Source organism: Pangasianodon hypophthalmus, chromosome 8 (genome assembly GCF_027358585.1).
Source record: "Pangasianodon hypophthalmus isolate fPanHyp1 chromosome 8, fPanHyp1.pri, whole genome shotgun sequence".
Classification (NCBI taxonomy): Eukaryota; Metazoa; Chordata; class Actinopteri; order Siluriformes; family Pangasiidae; genus Pangasianodon; species Pangasianodon hypophthalmus.
In genome coordinates, this window is record NC_069717.1 from 10,249,765 (window position 1) to 10,273,712 (window position 23,948).

The 23,948-nt window shown below is 39.2% G+C and overlaps 3 protein-coding genes across 6 annotated transcripts in view; 2 read left to right on the forward strand and 1 right to left on the reverse strand.

The window, feature by feature from the left end:
• The window catches only part of slc16a1b (solute carrier family 16 member 1b), a 28,421-nt gene extending 22,862 nt beyond the window's left edge, over positions 1–5,559 (forward strand). For all 4 annotated transcript variants that reach the window (XM_026918615.3, XM_026918623.3, XM_034306548.2 and 1 more), the window contains 3 exons: positions 805–948; positions 1,428–2,222; positions 3,297–5,559. In XM_026918615.3, the coding sequence (XP_026774416.1) occupies positions 805–948; positions 1,428–2,222; positions 3,297–3,577 (1,220 nt within the window). In that variant the 3' untranslated portion in view covers positions 3,578–5,559. The remainder of the gene's footprint in view (positions 1–804; positions 949–1,427; positions 2,223–3,296) is intronic.
• Positions 5,560–8,411: 2,852 nt separating this feature from the next.
• On the forward strand, positions 8,412–23,650 carry zmynd12 (zinc finger, MYND-type containing 12). The gene is made up of 8 exons (XM_026918303.3): positions 8,412–8,956; positions 14,553–14,694; positions 14,837–15,008; positions 16,113–16,282; positions 16,388–16,510; positions 16,613–16,694; positions 20,368–20,543; positions 23,315–23,650. The coding sequence occupies exons 1-8, from the start codon at positions 8,844–8,846 to the stop codon at positions 23,450–23,452; spliced, it is 1,116 nt and encodes a 371-aa protein (XP_026774104.1). The 5' UTR covers positions 8,412–8,843; the 3' UTR covers positions 23,453–23,650.
• Positions 23,651–23,785: 135 nt separating this feature from the next.
• rimkla (ribosomal modification protein rimK-like family member A) overlaps positions 23,786–23,948 on the reverse strand; it is an 18,566-nt gene continuing 18,403 nt past the window's right edge. The window contains exon 5 of the mRNA XM_026918291.3: positions 23,786–23,948. This exon is cut by the window's right edge and continues 3,159 nt beyond it. The gene's annotated coding sequence lies outside the window, so the exon portion shown is untranslated.

A 23,948-nucleotide genomic window follows, 5' to 3' on the forward strand; every position in this document is an offset into this window, starting at 1 on the left:
CCTTTGTGGAGTAAAGGTTGTTTTTTTGTATTTGGGGTGATAGGAAAAGAACATTTCAGGAATGCAAGCCCACGCATAGGAAGTACACATTGCACCCATTTGCACTCGCTTGCATCACTAACAGCTTGAAAGCGTATTCATTACACTACAGCTGTCTTGTACTGCCATCTAGTGGAGACTGAGGGAGAAAGGTCTTCATTCTAAATGAACATTTTCCAAGACACCTGGTCATCCTGCCAGACCAATACAAACACATCCAGTGTATTTTTAGGAATCCCTAGTTAGAGGTAGCAGTCATTTACACTGCTGGGGTTGTAAATTAAGAAAACCTCTGGAAAGCTGTGCTGTCATGCTACTGACAAGCTGTCCTTCTAAAATAAAACAACGATTTATTAATAGCAGCAAAAATGCTCTGTGTATGGACTTCAGTGTTTATATCTTCTAAGCAGCAAGTTGCATTATTTTGCCAAGTGGGAATGTAAACTGCCACTGAGTTAATGAATGACTAAATGTTTACATTTGAACCAAGCAATGTTCTAAGCCACTGAATGTGCAACATCCATCATAAAAAATACCCCTTAATATGTAACATTATCTTGTTTGCATATTCAAAAGCTATGTAGCCACTTTTCTATTGCTAAGACATCTAAGCATAGATCAAGCACAAACACACACATGACATGAGCACTTTACTGTAAAGCATCATTCTTTTGGATGTTCTTTTGTCCCGGGTGAAATATAACTAATTTGACCTGCATTGCTTTTTGTTCAGCGTTTAACCAGGCTCGTCTTTTTTTGAAACAGGACCAATCAGCAGCATCTTGGTGAACAAGTATGGCAGCCGACCAATCATCATCATCGGAGGCTGTCTGGCCGGCACGGGTTTGGTCTGCGCATCCTTCTGTAACACAGTGGAGGGACTGTACTTCTGTGTGGGAGTCATAGGAGGTGAGTACTGACGCTGATTTCTCACATGCAAGGCGTCTTTGATATTAAGTGCTCACTGTGTTAGCATTTTTCTGTAGCAGACATGCTAAAGACAGTGTAGCATAGAGAACATGATGCCAGTCTATTTTATTGAAGAGTGAGGTATTTAGAAATTTAAAGTTTTCAAAATGCTTCATGCTTTTTAGTAAAAGCCTGTGCCTTATTTGGTGACTTGAGAATGGCTTGCTTATGCTTTATGTAACTGTACAATTTGAAAGTTTTTAATAAATTTTATAAACAGTTTAACAACGTAAACAGAATGTCACCAATTAATTTGAATGACTTTGAATGTCAGAGTTTACAATATGCCAATTAGCCTATCAGATGAGTGGGGAGATCTTTTCCGTCATCCCGAAATGGTACATTTATCATCCAAGTATGTTATGAAGTGTTTCTCTATCCTAATTAATGCCATTGTTTTCTTCCTCCTCTTCCTGCAGGTCTTGGTTTGGCATTCAATCTGAATCCCGCTTTGACAATGATCGGGAAATACTTCTATAAGAAGCGTCCGATTGCTAACGGCATTGCCATGGCAGGCAGCCCCGTGTTCCTCTCCACACTGGCACCTCTGAACAGCTGGCTATATGATCAGTTTGGCTGGAGGGGGAGTTTTCTGATTCTGGGTGGTGCGCTGCTTAACTGCTGTGTGGCCGGCGCATTGATGCGACCCATCGGACCAAAACCACAGCCCAAACCTGCTGTAGAGGAGGGAGGAACAAAAAGGCATGAGAAGAAAACGGTGATGCAGACCATCAACAGCTTCATCGACCTGACGCTATTTAAGCATCGTGGTTTCCTGCTTTACCTCTTGGGCAATGTGATCATGTTTTTCGGGCTGTTTGCACCACTTGTCTTCCTCAGCAACTACGCAAAGAGCATCGGCATCTCCAAAGATAAGGCAGCCTTCCTGCTCTCCATGCTAGCCTTCACAGACATGGTGGCACGGCCATCTATGGGCCTGGTGGCTAACAGCCGCTGGGTTCGCCCACGCATACAGTATTTCTTTGCAGCAGCAGTGCTGTATAACGGCGTGTGTCACCTGTTGGCACCAATGTCCGTAGACTACCTGGGCTTCTCTATCTATGCAGTGTTTTTCGGGGTGGCGTTCGGCTGGCTCAGCTCCGTGCTCTTTGAGACGCTCATGGACCTGGTGGGGGCGCAGAGGTTCTCTAGTGCCGTGGGCCTCGTCACCATTGTGGAGTGTGGACCAGTGCTGCTCGGACCTCCCTTCCTGGGTATGTGTTTAGTGTCTGATATACAGTCAGTTCAATACTTGGACATTGACAAAGTTATTGTTATTTTAGCTGTCTACCACAGTATGTTGGAGTTGATTAAATGATGAATGTGAGCTCAAAGCATTAACTTTCAGTGATCTGAGAATATTTACATCCAAATCAGGTGTACAATGTAGTAATTGCAGCTTTTTTTTTTAATACAAAATATGGCCAAACGCATAGAATGTCTTTGTATGCTGTTCCAATAAGATTTCCCTTCATTGGAACTAAGAGGCCTAGCCCAAAACTTGTGCAGAAAGCGAGGTCCATAAAGACATGGTTTGCCAAGGTTGGGGTGGAAGAACTCGAGTGGCCTGCACAGAGCCCTGACCTCAACCCCACTGAACACCTTTGGGATTAACTGGAACGCTGAGTGCGCACCAGGCCTGCTCACCCAACATCAGTGCCCAACCTCACTGATGCTCTTGTAGCTGAATGAGCACAAATCACCACAGTCATGCGCCACAAAAATATTGATATTAGAAACTTCTAGGTGATATTTATGATATTGCTATAATAATTTTCTAATAACCAAGATTTAGAAAATGTCTGAAAATAAAATGCATAAAAATGAATGAAAAATAAATGACTTGAATGTATTTGAAGCCATTTTCCTATATCACGCAAGAAGGGCTAGTTTAAGAAACATGCATTTTAAAGATTTGTGGTAAGCAACCAAAAGTGTCCTTTAAAATGCATAAATATAAATATTTCAGACAGTATTCAAACAGTAAAATTTGTTCTGTCTGTCCTCTTTCACACAACACTCATCACTAACTCTGTGTTTCAATTATGAAGAGGCTGCTTAAGTAGGCAGCATGTTTGATGCTTGCTTGATTAGTTTATTATGTGATAAAAGCCATATTATGCCATACTGTTATTGTAATAAATGAAATGGTCTATTCAGAACACTAAATCTTTATCTTTATACTTTTATTATGCTTTACATTATACTGATTATATTAAAATAGTAGGCAATTATGTGATATCTGCACATGCCTATAAATAACACAATCGTGTTTTTGTCTCTTACAGGCAAACTGAACGACATCTACCATGACTACAAATACACGTACATTGGCTGCGGCATCGTCCTAGTCATAGCCAGCGTATTTCTCTTCGTCGGGATGGGCATTAACTACCGTCTGCTGGACCAAGAGAGGAAAGCAGAGGAGAGGAAAGCTGGGCTTGAAGAAAAGGAACAAGAGACTAACATAGACAATGCCATGAGAGAGAAAGAGAAGGAAGCAGAGAATGACGTTTCTACACCGCTCACAAAAGCAGATGTGGCCAAAATGGATGAGGACGCTGTGTAACGTGTAATCTGCACCACAACACGTGCTCACGTTTGCAACCTCTTTCATTAGTGACCGTCCACTATAAATGAGAGTGAGCAACAGACGGATGTACATTTTAGAATTGTAAAAAGGTTTAGTCAGCCATATTGCATATACACACACGCGCGCGCGCGCTGATCTCTCTATTCCTTCACACATTATCTGTAGTCCATGCTGGATTATAGCTGGCAGATCATTTCTCCTGCTTTGTCCTGTCTCTGCTTTTTCCACCAAAGAAAGTTCACACAAACACTCCAGTGTAGTGTTTGTTGGTGGTTGTGGTTGTTTTGGGTTTTTTTTTTTCATAAGAGGTAAAAATATAGGTTTTAATGAGCCACCATCCATCTAAGAGAAGATGGATCCATCTTGGAAAAACTGCCATTGTCATGTATATGCAAGTGCAAAACAATCAGCGCGTACAGAAAATACCAAACGGGTGCAGCTATAGATGTTTGGTGGCTCTCTCTGGAGCTCAATTTTGCTTTGTAGTGTTTGTGTGAGACAGAGAACAGTATTCAGGATACATGTCAGTACAAAGTCAGCACATTTAGTCAAAGGATATTGTCCATTATTTTAATTCTGACTGCAGGTACTCAGTCCAGAGATTCTCACTCCTTTGGTTTGCGATATCAGCAGTCTTTTCTCACTAGTGTTCCTACATTTTCTGATGATTTCCAGTGATTACCAGTAATCAGAAACTGCACCAAATAGAATCACAACGTTAGTACACGCCTGAGACATAAATTCACACAAAGGTTGTTTTTTAAAATGTAGATTTTAAGAATGACCTCTTCACCTTGTGCATGATTTTTTTTTTTTTTTTTTTTTTTTTTGTATTTTATTTGTTATAGAATTCTGCTTAACAATGTGTAGATAGGACATTCAGACATTTAAAATTCTTCTTATGCATCTTTGTGTTTCCATATACAAATATAAATAACATTTGTCTGCTCTGTGTGCAAGGTGGTACTATTTCACTAATGCTTGTGCCTTCTGAAGTGCTTTACAAGTCAAGCCCAGTGTTTTTATTTTTGTTTTTTTAACAAAACCTATTAGAATTCTACCATTTTAACCATTTATAGTATTCTCACTTTTTCTAGTAAGCCTAGTAAGATTATTAAATTTCATTTTGATTTCGAGCAATATTCTAGACAAAAGCACATATAGAGCCATATATCTGTTATAACATTTGAGAACTAACATGGTGATGAATCAGAATAATTTATTAGTGGGTCTGTCATGCATAAGTCAAGTGTAGTTCTTCAAGAGTGTCATTATATTGTAATGTTGAGCTTACATGCGAGGTATAGTCTCAGCATCAGGATACCACATGAGGTTTACTACCAGTAAAACACCTTACACCTAAAACACCTTACTAGGGTGCACTAGGTCAGTGCACTCCCAAATGCCAACGTGATTAAGGTGTTGTTTGTTTGTTTTGTTTTGGGGTTTTTTTTGGTGTGTGTGCACTTTAGCGTTCAGGATACATAGGCCATGATTATGAAATAAGGTTGTTGCACGCCACTGTTTCACAATGTAAACAGTGTGAAAAGAAAGGCTGAACAATATTAAACTTGCGTCAAGGATTTATAAATGTGTTGCTTTTTGCCTGCTTATACTTCACTACACTGTACTTCCAGATATTTCTTCATTCCAAACCTAAATGGAAGCATATCACACACAACATTAATGTTCAGCATTAGAGTTTTTTAAATGGCAGTTGATCTATAGTCTCATCTTTGGGTGGGAAATGAAGGCATGTATATTGATGTACAAAAGAGAATGAGTGCATGGGAACACTCAGTACAGACTGGTTGTATGTTGACACTCTTTAGTTCCTTAATTTCTCTTGCTTTTTAGTAAATCTAATTTTGATAAAGTAACTTATATTATCTGGCTGTGATATTTTGTATGTTTGACCAGGAGTAGTGAACCAATAAACCATTTTTAAAAATTTTAAATGTGTGCTTTAATATGAAATGTAGTTGTAATTTTCACCACTAGATGGGCCATGATATTTGTATTTTTATATATTTAGACTGAGAGGAAGTTAAAAAAAATACTTTTAAATGTAGTTTGTAATAATATGAATGTGTTGATCTAAAATTGTGTCACGTTGATTGATTACATATTTCATTTATGTATTTTATATTTTTTGCCACAATTGAATCAGAATCTGGTTTTCAGGTGTCTCACATCTCTATAATAAGCACACCAGCATTGTCCTCTTTATACACTTTATATACACTTTCTAGTTACTTTTACTCACACCTACTTTATTGGTCCACCTTGTAAGCAAAGACACAGGAAGTGTGGGTGCTGAGGGTGACACTCATGATTACTTTAACTGCAACTGCATTATTATTATTATTATTATTATTATTAATAAAGAAATAAACTTTAAAATCAAGTATTTTGAGTCATTTTTGGGTTTTTATTTCAGAGCGCAAGGCCACCTTTGGAGTGCTACCATTAACTTCATAATTAATTTTTAAGATGATTTTTTTTTAATTGCTGTTATGTACTTGTGTCAGTATGGGCTAATTATCTTTCTGAAACGTGTGGATTTGTTACTAGCTCTAAAGTCATTACAGATTTTTTTTCCTTTAAGTTGTAAAATTTTTATACAGTGGGGTCCAAAAGTCTGAGACAACGTGGAAAAAAAACCCCAGATTTTTCCAATTTAAAATTGGAAAGAAACAGTAGGTTTTAGAATTTTGAAATATTTGAAATAAATTTTCAATATCTTGGATATTTAATATTCAAGATTGTGCACTATTTCTTGGTTTGTATGTAAATGTAAGCCAATTTGTGAAACTGACCATGTTAACCGCTTTGGACAAAACGTCAGATTTTCGTATGCCTAATCTCTATTGAAGCATGTGTTCAGATGCCACTCCCATGGATTTGATGTAAAATGGATCATAAGGTTTTGCACAAACTTGTGGAGTCCATGCCAGTTCGAGTGAACCCTGTCATTAAAGCAAAAGAGGAGACATACCAAATAAAAAACTCTGAAATTCATGTAAATATTTCAAAGATTCTACTTTTCATTCAAGTTGTTGTCAATAATATAATTTGTAATGGAAATTGTTGTATTAAATTAGAAAAGAATGCAAAATAGAAGCATTTTCACTAGAGGTCTCAGACTTTGGGACCCCACTATACACTCACCGTCCACTTTATTAGAAACCCCTGTACACCTGCACATACGTGTAGTTATTTAATCAGCCAATCATGCAGCAGTGCAATGCAAAAAATCATGCAGATACAGGTTAAGTGCTTCAGTTAATGTTCACATTAAACACTAGAATGAACAACTGGACAGGTCTTTTTCCGGTCTTCAACTGTCCAGTTTCAGTGAGTCTGTGTCCATGATAGTCTCAGATTCTGGTTCTTGGCTGACAGGAGTGGAACCTGATGTAGTCTTCTGCTGTAGTAGCAGACGTTTTGATATGTTGTGGGTTCTGATATGCTTTTCTGCTCACCACGTTTGTAAAGAGTGCTCAATTGAGTTACTATAGTCTTCCTGTCAGTTCAGACCAGTCAGGTCATTGTCCTCTGAACTCTCATAAGTGTTTCAGCCTGCAGACCCTCCCCACAAAAGATATTTTTTGTTTTCACACCATTCTGTGTAATCTCTAGAGACTGTTGTGTGTGAAAATCCCAGGAGATCAGCAGTTTCTGAAATACTCAAACCATCTGGCACCGACAACTATGCTATGCTGTGAGCATTACCAGAAGCTCTTGACCTGTATGTGCATAATTTTTTGCATTGTGCTGCTGCCACATGATTGGCTGATTAGATAACTGCATGAATGTGCAGGTGTTCCTAATAAAGTGGGCAGTGAGTGTAGTATACCTTTGTAATCAACACACATTCTCTGTTAAAAGAAAAACGATTGGACTGCCATTTGGGTGTGATGTCATTGCGCATATCACATGCATGCTGCTTAAAATTCCAGCACCCTGATGTAAGTGTACAGTTGGAGACAATAGCTCGTCTTTTGGCATGCATGATTTGTGTTGACCTCTATGACTCATCAAGGTCACTTTTTGACCACAGGGTTGCTGCTGGCTAGATATTTTTGGTTGATGGGAACTGTTTCTCTCCCCAGCAGTGACACTGAAGTATTTAATAATAATAATACCAGCATTGCCTAATACATGTACAACAGTGGAACACCACCATGCCATTAGTGTAGAAAAAAGGTCCATGAAAATGTTTGAAATGGGGAACAAAGAGTCACTTAATCGCAACAAGAAGTGATTGGTAAATTACACCCAGAGAAAACCTGAACTGAAAGAATGAAGCTGGGTGAGTCCACAATCGGTGAGTCCACATTTTAGCCCATTGTAACTCTTTAAAAAAATCAAAGTTTATTTTTAATCATTTTTCTGTGTTAAATCAGAGAAAACATGCATTTTAACCATTCAAAAAAAATTTAACCCATCTTAGGCAACTGACATTTTTTAGAAGGTGGGTAACAAGTAAGAAATTTGAGAATTATTAGCAAACAATCATCAAATACACAAAATATGGTTAAATAGCAGCCATTAACCATAGAATATCCTGAGGATATTACAGACATACTAATGATTGATTGATTGATTTTATTAATACTTTCTTTCAATCTGTAATCTGGGAAACGGTTGTACGGTCAAAGTGACATCCTCTGTTATTATCATGATATCATTTCTGAAGTGTTTCAATGATGATATTTCAAGGTATGTTGTAGCTATAATGGGTTAGGATATATAATGGGTTATAATAGGATTTCTAAGTGGTGTAGACATTTATTAAGTAATTTATTACGTTATTTAAGTTATTTATCTGAAGGTTGTTGTGAAGGACACTGTTTAAAATGTCTTTTACCTTTACTTTACATACATCTTTGTAAAGGTAAATACATCACTGAAACACAGACGTCACCTCGTAGCCCTTCCGCTTTCCCCGGTTTAAAGGTCGTTACCATGGAAACTGTAAAGAGGCGGAAGAAACAAATACAGTTTGTTCAGTTTTCCCTCGATAGACTGCCAGGACATTATACACTTGTATTGTGTGTGGATGAATTAAATTAGCTGGCGAACACTGTATTTAGATTGATAGACAGATAAAAGTAAAATAAAAGTAAAGGAAAAACTAGTAGACATTAGAAACGCAATATAAGTTAGTGTAACTAGCTAAGCCTACGGATAATAATAAAAAAAAAAAAAAAGAAAGAAAGAAAGAAAAAAGAAAAGGATGTCTATGTCCATTTCCCCTCTTGCAAACCCAAAAGGAACGAAGAAACTGTGCGAGCTTTGTCAGAAGCCAGCTCACCTCCAGTGCCCAAACTGCCGTGTGACTTTCTACTGGTGAGTACAGTGAGGTTTCAACACAACACTGCTGTCAAAGGTTCACAATACTGTGATACTGTGTCTACGTCATTACTGTAACCATATCAGAAGATATTTCCGATATAAAACTATGGGTTAAATATTTTTGATACGTTATCTTATGATCAGAAAATGTGTCCAGGAATTAAAAGATGTGAACCATGAATTTATGGTCGTGCAAAAGTAAAATGCGCATGCGCAGAACCTCCTGGTTGGACATCGGTAGGTGGGTTAATATGTCAGAAGCCAGGCTGTAATTCAAATCACAGGTTCATATTAAGGTTTATATTATTCTATAGTAACAGCTTATTCACATGATGTACACTACACGTAAGGCTAATAATAAAATGATTAGAGCCTATTTTATTGTTATTAAACAAAGAAAACTGTAAATTCTTTGATATGCTGATGTTTTCTGTAAGTAGATGTTTATCAGGTTAGTAAGTTTTCCGACAGGGGAAAGTCTTCACGATTTCCGGTTCCTCAGTAAAATACACAAACTGTGCTTTCTTTTTTTTTTTTTTAATATTATCATGGTGAGCTTTTTTTAGAGGCTGCTGAGTTATAGCCTAAAACTGCTACAGCTGTTTTAACATACGTGATAACAGGAACTACCTTGTTTCACAGACATTCCACAATATATAAATGTAACTATAAACGGTTAAAAAGCACGATGTGGGGTTCATTAATAATACGGAATTCTAACTGTTTGTCAACTTTTGTGGTGTAAGAGAAATGATAAATAAATAATAATCAACTTCGATGTGGTAACATGATGCTTTTTTTTTGTCAGAGGGTTTCAGTGAAAAGCAGAATATGTGGTGAAGTGAAGGCCGCTAGGTGGCGATATTTACTCACTTTCAGTACCACTGCATAGCGTTTCCCTTGCAGACGCAGGAAGGTCAGTTTAGTTCAGACAGCCGGGGGTGGAGTTAAGGGGCGGGGTTAAGGGGGGGAAGCTGCTGAGAGCTGCATCCTTTCAACCAGGAGGGAAAAAAACAGGACTGACATTAAACCTGCACAGTGTGTGCTCGGTGTTTCTGTGCATAACGAGTACAGACAGTATAAGGCGTGGATCAGAGAAAATAATGCACCAGAACTGTTGCTGAAACACCTTTTACCCTTTTTTCTTTTGGAAACAAAACCACATGCTTTCTCATACACAGAAGAAGATATTGAACGAATTCCCTGTGTCTGAAATGGTGTCTATAACAAGCAGTGTTAATGTTATTATGAGTATTTTACATCTTTTAGCGTATATTACTGGGACAAGAAACAGTACACTGTACGCACTGGCTGCCTACAAAATGGTAAATGCAAACGACAACGTGATTGGGGTGCCACCAAGAGCCACTTAGGTCACGTGAATTGTTGTAAGCCAATCACAGAAGACCTTTGACGTCAGTGCGACTTTTGTGAGTCAGCTGTGTGCATCATAGAAATTGTTCTTCTGGGGGACTTTGAATGAAAAAATCTGGATCCTGACCTTCTGTTATAATACACTGCAGGCACACAGGCATGGCATGATAATATATCTAGGTAACTAGTAAAATTGTCTGTTATCACATACTATGCACTATATAGTGCACTGTTTTAGAAGTCTCCGTACCGAAAGGGAGACCAAGACGGTATGGATAGATAGGCTATTTTGATTAAAATATAGGTCTTTCTAATTAAATTTCATGATACACTTTCCACTTTGTTAGTCAAACCAGCTAGCTGCTCAAAGAAGCTTTGTTTGTGTTTATTAATAATTTAACCATTCAAGTTTGGATGAAGGTTTTTCTCTTTTTGATGTTTGTCACATTTTCACGAGTAGGTGGATGTTAGAAATAACATATCCCGAATGTCTATTTCAGCAATTAAGGTGGGACTTTGGAAGTCCTGTGTTCATGTGGGTTACCTCTGTGTTCTTTGGTTTCCTCCCACCTCCCAAAACAGGTCAGTAGGTGGATTGGCTACACTGCATTGCCCCTAGTTGTGATACTATAAGAGTGTGAATGTGTGTATGCATGATATCCCGCAATAGACTGGTGCCCCATCCAGGGGGCATATCCCACGTCACGCTCAGTGTTTCTAGGATAGGTTCCAGATCCACCACAACACTGACCAGGATAAAGCGGTTACTGAAGATGAATCAGTGAAGTCCTGTGACCTGTAGTCATGCCCACTGAATAAACTGTGGCACCCAACATGTGGAAAGATCAGGAGCATGTGAGTCAGTCAGTCAGAACATATATAGAGAATATTATAGAACATATACAGAATATTAGGGGAAATTAAGGAAATTAAGGTCTTATTTGACTGATCATTATCAGTTTGTAAACATAAATGGTGACTTCTCATACTAAGGTAAAGTTTGGTGTTCCACAAGGTTCTGTTTTAGGCCCACTGCTCTTTTCTTTATATTTGCTACCTCTGGGCAAAATTATTTGTAAACATGGTATTAGCTTCCACTGTTATGCTGATGACACACAGTTGTATGTTTCAGCAAAGCCAGATGACAAACACCAGCTTAATAAAGTTGAGGAATGTGTAAAAGACATTAGAAACTGGATGCTTATTAACTTTCTCTTACTTAATTCTGACAAGACAGAAGTACTTGTACTAGGACCACATGCAGTTAGAAGTAAGCTTTCTGATTACATAATAACTCTGGATGACCTTTCTGTTTCCTATTTGTTGGTACCTCGAACAGTGAGGGCTACAGCTGGGGGTAGAGCTTTCTCTTCCAAAGCTCCACAGTTGTGGAACAGCCTTCCACTTAGTGTTCGGGACTCAGACACAGACACAGTGTTTAAGTCTAGGCTGAAAACATATTTGTTTAGTCAAGACTTTTGTGAATAGTTTTTTTTCTTAGGTACAGGGGCAGGTCTGGAGGGTTTCACAGGCTTAGAGTGTTGTGGTGAACTGGGATGTTTGGATGCTGTCGCCCCCCCAACCTTCACGCGTTCACTCAGGTTTGTAAACGGTGGAGTGGCTGACTGCCTTATGTCCCAGGGTGCCCTCATGTCTGTGTTGGCTTCTGGCTCTCTCTTTTAGTTATGCTGTCATAGCTAGTCCTGCCGGAGTCCCTGCTTGCATTCTGCACGCAAAGTACATTGTCCTTAGCCATTAGAGGACAAAAGCTTACCTAACAATCTCTCCCTCTCTCTCCATCTCTCGCTCTCCCTCACTCTCTGTCGAGCTACACATGCTACTTCTGAGATGCCAGTGATCCTGACCCCTTCTGCCCCCCGGACCTGCCTGACCCATCCTGATGCCCTACTTCTGGTTGGAGTTCTCATCGGTTGAGTTCGCTCGCTGCTGCTGGGGGTGGCCCCATATGGACGGCCTGAAGAACCATTTGGATTGCTGGGGATGGTGCCACCTGGGGGCTGTGGAGATGGCTTGGGGATCACATATGGGGAGCTGTACTGTAATGGCTTGGGACTGCGATTGCTGTGGTGGCTTTGGGGCTACAGTTGCCACGAGCACCTTCGTACTCAGGATTCCATTAGTGGACAGTGGATAGATTTTTAAAAAACCAGACTTCTTGCAAAAACTGTGATGAATTTACTGGTTGCACAATTGCACTATTTGTCCATATAGTACACAATAATAGAAGGGAATGATTTATAATTGCACTATCCGTTGCACCCAGATGAGGATGGGTTCCCTTTTGAGCCTGGTTCCGCTCAAGGTTTCTTCCTCATATTGTCTGAGGGAGTTTTTCCTTGCCACCCTCGCCTCTGGCTTGCTCATTAGGGATAAATTCACATATTTATATATTAATATAAATATACTAATATTTATATAATAATATTTATATAATAAATATATATTATTATATTTTTTGTGAATCCAATAATTCTGTAAAGCTGCTTTGTGAAAATGTCCATTGTTAAAAGCGCTATACAAATAAAATTTTCTCCAATCTCATCAAGCATTTTAGGAGAAGACTGTGCTGTTATGTAAGGGAGGTTGCTCTAAATGCAGTACTAAATTGCAGGAGTGCCAATAATTGTGATGAAGTTTTGTCAGAAAATATTTGGAATGAAGGATTCCTCTCATATTGTCAGTATGAGATTAAGTTTATTATCATTGTTGATAACTTCTTTTCTTACCATTCTTTACCAAAGGTGCCAATAGTTCTGGAGCTGCCTGTAGCCATGTAAGCACTTTTAACAGAAACGAAATTTGCTGTCTTAACTTTTTCTTTTAACTTGTTTGTGTAGGCGTATGTACTAGCTGCATACAGATTTGTTTCATAGCCATTCCTGATTCTTCACTCTACTGAGTTGGAGAGCAGTTTAAAAACAACAGCTAATGATTGAATTCATGATGCCATCAATCTTCACAAGAGCCCCTGGATCACTAGCTGTAAAACAGCCCCAGAGCAATAATGGTCCACTACTTTACAGTGGGTATCAGGTACTTTTCCTGTGCAGTCCCCCTTTTCCACTAACATGGTATTGGTGTTTGAATTTGGTCTTATCTAAGCACAACACATCCCAGGAACCACAAATAGAAGTTCAGGTGCTTAAATTTTTTTGGGTTGTTCATGAAACCTTGGATTCTTCTTTTCCTCCTTCACCAGCCACGTGTTTTCACCTGGATTTTGCATGTGTGCAACCTCCTGTTTATGAGGTAGAAGCAGGACATGGCCAAATGCTACTAAACAGTTTCTGGAAACTGAGGTTTATTCGTTTCCAAGGATGACAGTTTGTTGCATCAAGTCTTTAAGGTGCCAAAATTCTGTCATTCTTTTTAAGGAAATGCTACTATAAAAAAGTTTTTTGTTTTTGTTTTTGTTATTTGCAAAGTGAGCAAATAAGTGTCTAGTTGTTTGAGTAGAAAATTGTGTTTGATGTTGATTTTATACATTTGTTTTTTCCAGTTCTCTCGAAGGGTGCTAACATTCTATTTAGTTGTTTAGCTGTCAGTTGCTTTGAAGTGCTACCAACTCCAACTGCATGCTGTTTTAAACACCTGTCTGACCACAAAATATGCAGCTAGATATCATGAGGCCATTCACAAACAGTCAGCGCAGACAAATTTCTAGTTGCAAAGAGAAAAAAAGTATTGTTTTAATACTTTTAACATTTCTGCAGTCAAAATATATTTAGCTTTTTTTGGATCATCTCCCACAGAAACATTTATCTGGAGCATCTAAGAGGTTTACCTTCATTCATTCATCTGCAGTAATTACTTTATCCTAGTCAGGGTCATGGTGGATCCGGAGCCTAGCCCAGAAACACTGGGTGAAAGGTATTCCGGATGGGATGCCAGTCCATCACAGGGCAACACACACTGCTCATTCACGTCTACTCCACTGGTTTTGGGAGGTGGGAGGAAACCAGAAACCCACACAGACATTAGGAGAATTTGTGAAACTCTGCACAGACCCTGAAACTGTGAAGTGATTTTGCTACCCTCTGCTTCGTCACTGTGCCACCCAGGATGTTTAGCACAAAATAAATTATTTAGTGATGGGCTCATTTGCATATTGCAGCCTTCTGCGATATCAGTACTGCACAGGTCAATTTTTTTTTGACTAACAAGCAATATTGCTTCATTCTGTGTCTCTCTGCAGTGATGCTGCTCACCAGCAGGCAGATTGGAATAGCATCCATGAGAAAGTGTGCGAGCTGCTGATCTCTGTACGAACCCCTGCACCATTCTACTGTTTCCAGGCTGACAGAGACTTCCATCATATTCAGACTCTGAAAAAATTGGTACACCTTTACGATAGTCTCTGCTCAAATTGCAATTTGTATATACTCCTACAGCCTGACCCCTAAGTATCTCTGTACTGATTCCCTGCTGCTGACTCCAGAAGCCACATTTTAATCGGGGTGTGTGTTTGTTTGACATTAGGAGCACATAACAGAGCTCTCCCATGCTGCAGCTAAGAGCTGGGTCTCGGCAGGGAAGTACAGCGAGGCGATTCCAGCAGCTCAGCTCTCCCTGCGCTGTGCTATTGACATTTACGGCCCTGATGTTGTTGAACTGGTGCCAGCCTACTTGCTGCTTGCCGAGGCCAGTATAGGTGAGCCAACACACACAAATCTCATCCTGATCCTACAGAGTACGATTCTGCAGTGTTGAACTGGATTCTCAGCTGGTGCTACTTAGTGTGGATTCTGCTCATTTTTGTCTTATTCCTTATGTAAATTCATCAGGACAAATTACATGGTTGCATTTTAAAACTGGGATGCATAGTTAGGATACATAGCTGTCCAGAACTGCAGTTTGTGTCCGATTACTGTCATGGTCTGAGCTGTGTTATTAATAAGAGGCATATAAAGTGCCTTGCATAAGTATTCACCCCTTGAAACTTTGCACATTGGAACTTAAGCACTTAATAGTGATTTTATGTCACAAATCTACACAAAAGAGCCTATAATCAAGTTTTACAAATAAAAAAAGTTGTGATTGTGTAGGTATTCACTGTTCATTGTGGACAAGTTTCTGGAAAAGTATCGATTAGGGTTTGGTTATGAGAAATATCCTAAACTTTGACTACCCCATGGCACGCCATTAAATTTATTTTTTTTAAATGGAAAGAATATGGAAATCACAACCATAACTAACTCTTCACACCTTTAAAGAGGTTATCTACCAAAAGTCAGTGATATTAATCAGAGACACAACCAAGAGGCCAAGGGTAATGCAGAACATGATGCTACCACCGCCATGCTTCACAATGGGGATGGTTTTCTCAGTGTGGTCTCTTGGATTTCTGCCAAATGTTTGTACCGAGGCCAAAAAGTTCACATTTGGTTTCATCAGAGAAGAGAACCTTTTTTCACATGTTTGGTTGGTCTCCAACATGCTTTTAAGCAATTAAATCTAATAATGGATTTAATGGATCCAATAATGGATTTAATGATGCTCTGCAGGAAGTTTAAGATATTTTCTTATAACCACATCTGACAGATACTTTCCAGAACTTGTTCTGACATGCCAGTTGTTTTGACGTGTCCTTGTTCTTCATGATGTTGTTTGTTTAGGTATGTTGTCTCACAAACATTGGGGCCTTCCAGGAGCAGGCTTATTTATATATTGAGAGCATGTGACACTTTGGTTGCACAGGTGGACTTGTAATGGGCCAGATCTATATGAACATTTTCGTGTGTCTGTTTTCCCTCAGGTTTAGGTTCTCTGTCTCAGGCCGAAAGCTGTCTCTCACAGGCAGAGTGGATGGTGATGAAGAATCCAGGCTGCAGTCGGACAGTTCTTCATTTGCTCCACAGAACCCTGGGCCGCTTGTACTCAGCCACAGGAGACTACAGTTCTGCCCTGTTGCACTTCGCCAATGATGTTAGTCTTCACCTGCATGTCTATGCTATGTAGTGGCTTTGCCTGTGCATACAAGTGTGTTATTTAAATGAGGAGTTTACACTGAGTAGAGGTTTGTGCGTGCAGGTGTACTATGCGAGTGAAGAGTTTGGTTTGGACAGTGTGGTGACGGCTGGAGGCTATTTCTTGATGGCAAATGTGTTCATGAAACAAGAGAAGACAGATATTGCAAACTCACTTTACTCAGAGGTACATCAACACCTTCTACTAACCATCCATAATATTTCCAATTCATGCTTCTGCTTATTTTAGTGTGTGTGCGTGTGTGTGCGTGTGTTCGTGTGCGTGCAGGTTGCTAGTACGTGGCATGCTCACCTGTCTAAGTTGATGGAGAGTTACAGTCAGAAGGAACATGAAGGAGCACAATACTTTGGTGAGCGTGATCTCTCATCCCAATCTCTAATCTAATTTTAAAATAACCAATCAGAAGCAAGATAATCACAGAGAGCAGTGCATCAGTGAGCATGAGCATCATTAGGTCAATTTCTCTTTGTCTCTCTCTCTCTCTCCCTCTCATCTGTTTTTAAGATTTGAAATGTGCTTTTTCTAATAAATACATGGAGAATGCTTGATTTTTCCTTTCATAGTGTTATAATTTTGCAGCTCGTGGCACAGTGTCACAGCAAGTAAAATTTCTGAGTCACAGCTCCAGGGTCCCAGGTTTGATCCTGAGGTCAGGTTGCTGTCTATGCGGAGTTTCTATGCATATTCTACCCGTGTCTGCACAGCTCTACGTCCATAGTGCCCTGTGATGGACTGGTCACCCATCCAGGGTGTATTTCTGCCTGGATGTGTTCCTGGGATAGGCTCAGGATCCACTGTGACCCTGACTGGGAAATGAATGAATGAATGAATGAATGAAAATAATTTTAGAACAGTTGTGTGTATAGTGAGTATTATTTGAACAGAGTTAATTTAACTGTTAAATTGATTACAGCAAGGCCAAATACTCATTTCTGATAGCTATATTGCAAGAACCACAAAAAAAGAAATAGATATCTTGATAGGTATTTGCATAGGTATGAAGCCAATATAACAGGTTTGAATGTTGCAGCAAAATGAAAAAATTAAAAATTGACAGTTAGCTAAGTAGCAAGCATTGTTTCAAGGCATTGAGAACCAGGGTCTACTGATACTGATACAGCTCCTTCCTTTTAAAATGCATTTTATTTGAAATTTTTGTGATATAAATCCAACATAAATGTTGCCCCAATGCTTGGCGACCTGCTTTAAGACAGTTTGCCTTCTCTGTACATGCTTGATGCTTGAGTCATGCCAGACATCACGCACATCCACATCATAAAATACATCAGATATGTCCATGGATTGGATCAGGAGTCAGCCCGGATACTAGTAGTGCATTCCTACTCTTAATCTTTCTTGGCATCACTTGTGTCTTGGCATTACTATAGGGTCATGGCCTGAAAGTGTTTACCAATCCCAGCTATTACTTCATTAGCTGCCCACTACTAAATGATATTAAATGACTTCATCCAACATAGCACCTGGTCACATTTGAACCTAAAAGTGGGGCGAAAATAAGATGACCAGGACTTTATTTATCATGTCCTGATGCATGAACCCAAAGCAAAGCCAGCAATGCTGCACCATACTGATGAATAAGCAAACTCCACCCTGACACAGCTTAATTCTGGATGTAAATATGTGTCCCCTGTGTGTCTTTTCCTGCCCCTTTTCTTTTTCTTTTCTTTTCTTTTCTCTCTCTCTCTCTCTCTCTCTCTCTCTCTCCCTCTCAGCACAGTTGTTGTGTGGTGCAGTGCCTCTCAAACAGACTGTGCTGAGGTCAGTGTGTGTTCTGCGCTCTGGTCAGCCACTCCCACTGCACACACTGAGCTGCTGATACTGCATAAGCTGATCTTGGATCAATACACCCTCAGCACTCTCTGCACTTGGGTGGATGATGTGCCAAAAATAAAAATACAATACAATACAATATCATACAACATCATGTTCTCGTGATACACAACATGCATGATGGTTAATCTTTAAAAAGTCCCATGTTTGTGACCAATCAGGTATCATATGGTCGTCACCCACCCTTACCTGAAAATGGATAAATTGCAATTTATGCTTTAGTATAAATAATGACAATGTCTCTTGAATTTTCAGAGGGTCACTATAAGCTCATCATTGATTTCTAACTAGAACAGAACTATCAACTGTGAGGTGATAGAAATAGAGATAGAGATCATAGAATTACTGAGCTTTATATTGTGGCTGATATTGGCCTGAAATGCTTGACTGGCACTGCATCAGACTTGATGTATTTTACAGTTCTATCCACTGATGTGTTTTATGTCGTGAAATCATGTGATGTTGATGGACATGACCCAGATCTTCAGTGTGAACAGAGGACACAACTTGACTTCAGGCCTGTTGCTATCATGCCTGCGACATTTTGCATAACTTGGCTACTAAGAGTAGTTGGATCAGTATCCATTATTGGCCAATAGTCAGAGCTCTGATCAATATAATACTGAAAATAAAAAAATGTCAGTTTGCCACTTCCCGTGTGTACTAGAATTTACTACAGTGTAGCATATCTGTTCTTCTATACATGGCCTCTTAAAGCCTATACAACAAGAGTAAGTGATGACAACAGTTTTGCTCTTATGCTACTGCCACTGGCTTTTATTGATGTACTTCAAATTCATGGCACACATGTTTTGATAGGGTACAGAGTTGACTTTTCCTATGAAACTCCAGAACAGGAAATAGCTCCGTCTTGTGCCACATTGTATTTGCTTACCTACCGACCTCAGGGTGTTTACATGGCCAGTCATCCGGCACGATTACCAAGCAATCATTTGTGTTCAGCAAATAGATTCATCATCATTCCTAACTAAAATAAAATAACATGTACAGTTCATATCTTAAGTCTACACACTCCTGTTAAAATTGCAGGCTTTTGTAAACATGGAATCATGTCAGATCTTTTTCCACCTTTAATGTGATATAGCAACCAACACAATTCAAGTGAAAATACAAATGTTTTAAGGGAAAAAAGAAAAAACTTAAAATAACCTGGTTGTACAAGTGTGCACACGCCTTAACTAATACTTTGTTAAAGCACCTTTTGCTTGTAATACAGCAGTCGGTCTCTTTGGGTAAGAGTCTACCAACTTAGCACATCTTGATTTGGCAATGTTGTTCCACTTTTCTTTTCAAAAATGCTCCAAATCTATCAAATTGTGAGGGGATCTCCTGCGCACAGGCCCTCTTCAAGTCATTCCACAGGTTTTCGATAGGACTTAAATGTGGGCTCTGACTAGGCCATTCCAAAACTTTGATCTTCTTCTGAAGCCATTCCTTTGTTGACTTGGATTTGTACTGTGTTTTGTTGTTGTGCTGAAATTTCTCTTCATCTTCAGCTGTTTAACAGAGGCCTGCAGGTTTTGTGCCAAATAAATTGGTATTTGAAGCTAGCCATGATTCCCTCTAGACTAAAAGCCCAGTCCCAGCTGAAGAGAAGCAGCCCCATAGCATGATGCTGCCATCACCATGCTTCACAGTGGGTGTGGAATTATGCCCAAAAAGTTCTACCTTGGTCTTGGCTTGGATTTTTTTGAAGAAGAAGAAAGGGTTTCTGTCTACCCACCATACCTTATAGCCCAGACATGTGAAGAATGGTACTTACCAGATTATTCCTGATTATTCTTTCATGGTACATCTAATGTTTTGGAAATACTTTTCACGAGTTTGAATGTGATTCGTTAATTCTGAACACAGTCACATGCCCCATTATAAAAGAGTGTGTGCACTTATGTAATCAGGTTATTCTAAGTTTTTTATTTTATTTTTTCCCCCTAAAATGTTTCTATTTGTTTTTCAGTTTCATTTTTTTAGTTGCTATATCAAATTAAAGGTGGAAAAAGATCCGACGTTTTTTATCTTGGTCATATCACAAAAAACTGCCATGTTAACGGGGGTGGGTAGACTTTTTATATCTCCTGTGTGGTTGCTCTGTATGGTGTTTCAGCTGACACCTTCACTTATGCAGAAATGTGATGTTTGTATGTATTTAGATGTGGCACATTGTGCAGAGGTGAATCGGATGTTGAGCGTGATGTTAGAGGCTCAGCAGCAGGATGTAAATACACATCCTGCTTACAGCACCACACTGGCTCACTCTCTAGGTCAGAGGGCGTTGCTTTCTCACTCACTCGCCATGCTCTGGTTCCTCTGCAATGACCACAAAAAGGTAAATTGCTGCCCATTGATCTTTGAATTTACACACACACACACACACAAACGCACACACACCCCTCTACTTAGAATAAACAAATACACACCTGTACAATCAGCATATTCATACAAACTCAAATGTACTCACGTCTTGTTATTTTCTCTGTAATGAATTATATTGTATATTGACAGGGTAAATATGCAAAAGAGATCATGAATCAACAACAAAAAGCCTGTGTGCACATTGATGAACATTTATAGCCAGGGCTGTGATGTGTAGGAGTGTGTGTGTGATATACTCTAGAGCTCTTGGTGTAGTTCTGGACAACCAGCTAACATTTTCTGCTCATGTTGCTGCCTAGGTCATGTAGGCCTTTAAAACTTTACAAGGATCCATATAAGCCACTCAGGTGCTTGACTTGAGATTGTGCTAATGCAGCTTGCTCCTGGCACGTCTTTTCCTGCATGCCATCACACCCCTGCGACTTGTTTTCAATCCCCAGATCACCCCATTGCTGCATTCTCTCCACTGGCTTCCTGTAGCTGCCCACATAAGATTTACAACACTGATGCTTGCCTACAAATCCAAAAACAGACCTTTACTTCCCTGAAGGCACTTCTCAAACCCAGCACTGTACCAAGTTCCCTTCGAGCCACAGCCATGTCTCTACTTTTCCCATCCCTCAAGATGATGCCTCATAACTCTTCTCTGTCCTGGCACTCAGGTGGTGGAACGGAACTTCCTGTGGCTGTCCAAACAGCTGAGTCACTGGTTGTCTTCAAACCAACACTGAAGTTCGACCTCTTCACTTGACACATAAGCACTTAAGCAAGCACTAAATCTACAATTTAAAACAACCATGACTTTCATTCTTCGCTGTGCTAACTCCTCTCTAATAGGGTTTTAGCTTTGTGGTATTTGCAGATCCTGGCCTTTTTGTCATGTTGGATAAGGAAGTACATAAAATGCTGTAAATGTAAATCTAGAACAGTTCTAGAGAGGTCCCCTAACCAATACTTGCTATTTTTTGTTCTTTGTTTGTGCAGTTTGAGCTCTGAAAAGGAGCTTTTTTCTTTAGTGGTATGAACTGCGCAATAAAGGACAGCTTTTCAAAATTTCAGCTTAACATCTTGATGAGAGGTAAACAGTCATGCCCAGTGTTTTGTAAGTCCTTTCTAAAGAGAGGTACCAGGACGTTGGTCATCTACTCAACACAAAGATAACCATTTGGTAAATGGTAGTAAATCTGTCACATAAAAAAATCAATTTATGTATTATTTTTCTTAATGGTGCATGTGCCCCTCTGGCCTGAATGCATTTCAAAAGCCTATAACATGAGAATTGCAGTGATAATGAAAAGCTAAAACCTTATCCTAAAATTGAGCAATCATTCTCTTCGGCATCAGGCACTTTATTGGTTAACATTTTGTGCAATAAAGCCTCAGTGTGATAGCTTTTAGAGGTTTGAAACACACCTAGCTCGTATTACTGGTATTGTGAACAATTCTATAAATGCCTTAGGAAGGAGTTTTGTTTTTTTTTTTTTTAGGAGCAAATTATGTAGTTTTTTAACTGGTTGAATTGCATTTTTAGTGCTACCTCACTGAGTACCTGTCTAAAGCTGTCAGTTAGAAATAAGATTAAGTGGCCTCTTTTCCTTAGTAGCCGTGTATCTTATCTTGAACACAGTTACCACATCCAGCTCATTTAGCGTCATAATCCTCTGCCCTACCCAACTGAACTCTTTGGCATACCTTTTTTGTCCTGGACTTCTGTGTCTGGAGCTGTTCTTAAATATACACTAAACCTCTCCTGACTTCATGCCCCAGCACAACCTGCACATAAGGAAATACATGTCTCATGTTCAATAATCTGCTGTCCTGTGAATGAACTTGTCTGGGCTAATGCAGGGATTAGCGACAATTGCTAAAGCTGAAATGAAGCAACCAGTTGAGGTAGAGGTGTGCATGGGACTGTTTTTTATATATATATATATATATATATATATATATCCCACTGTAGACACCTGTGATATTTTCTAATGAATTGAGATTCCCGACAGTATAAAGAAATGTCATTTATACCTGAGCAACCTTGACCAGAATATAGCAGATACTGAAGATGAATGAACGAATTTAGGAAAATGCAAGCACCATCCAATACGCTCCCACTTTAAAGCATGTGGTCTTCATATCTGACCACCCACATGGGAGCAAATTCTGTTTAGTTGTATTTGTATGGCTCTTTTAACAATAGATATTGCCACAAAACAGCTTTACATAAATCTGGATGCAGAATTGTATTTGGATTCCTGATGAACAAGCCAGAGGCAACAGTGGCAAGGAGAAACTCTGAGATGACATGAGGAAGAAACATGAGAGGAACCAGACTCTTCTGGGAGACACCAGATAGTGTGATTATAAATCATTATAGTATACAGGTGTACTAGACTAAAGTCAAACAGTATTAAGTGTGTTGAAAGGATGTTCAGTATGAGTATATTGTGAATAAGAGTCGTAGGATGAGCACAGGAAAACCCTTTTGACTACAGCAACATGGGCCCCATGGGATCCCAGTCCTGATGTACACTTCTAAGATCAGATGTGTTACTAATTCTAATGGGATACAATTAATCTCAGTCTCTTGATCTCAGACAAATCATAGGCCAGATATGGATTGTAGATGTGACAACTTTAGCAATTTACTCCAAATTATTTTTATTATTTGATGTTTGATGTCTTACATTTCCAGTATTTAGATTTGTGTGTGTGTGTGTGTGTTTGCAGGCGCTGGACTTTGGCAGGAAGGCAGCCGAGTTTAGCCAGCAGTGTGAACACAACAGCCTGGCTGAGTCCATTCAGAGTCTTATACAACAAGCAGAAACACACCTCAACCCAGAACAAACACCCATCATTCACCACTAACTAATACATTCAACACTCATATACTAACACACTTAATAATAACCAGTACACTCAACACTCAACACACACCCCTGACTAATCATAAAGCACCTAGCCCTCATAGATTCACTGCTTACTCATAACCTCAATATAAAGATGTGCATAGCACTCACAGTCCTCAAATATATAAATTACACAATTAAAAAAAAATACTGTTCTGTCAAACATCTTAATCGCATGTCTGTAGAGGAAATGTCTAGACATTGTGTTGGTGTTTGTTTCTAAGTATTGATTAGTAGCTGATGGTGTATTGTAAATCAGAATGGTGTTAAATAAGAGCACAAGCCTCTGATGCATGTTTCATGTTCCAGACATTTTTAAATGTCCTTTTTATTAATATTATAATTATTCTTATTCTTATTATTAGAATATTATAACATACAACATTGATGTTAGTGTTCTAACACTAATAGGTTCCCTAGTATTATATAACATTGCTGGTTTTTGGCATTCAGGG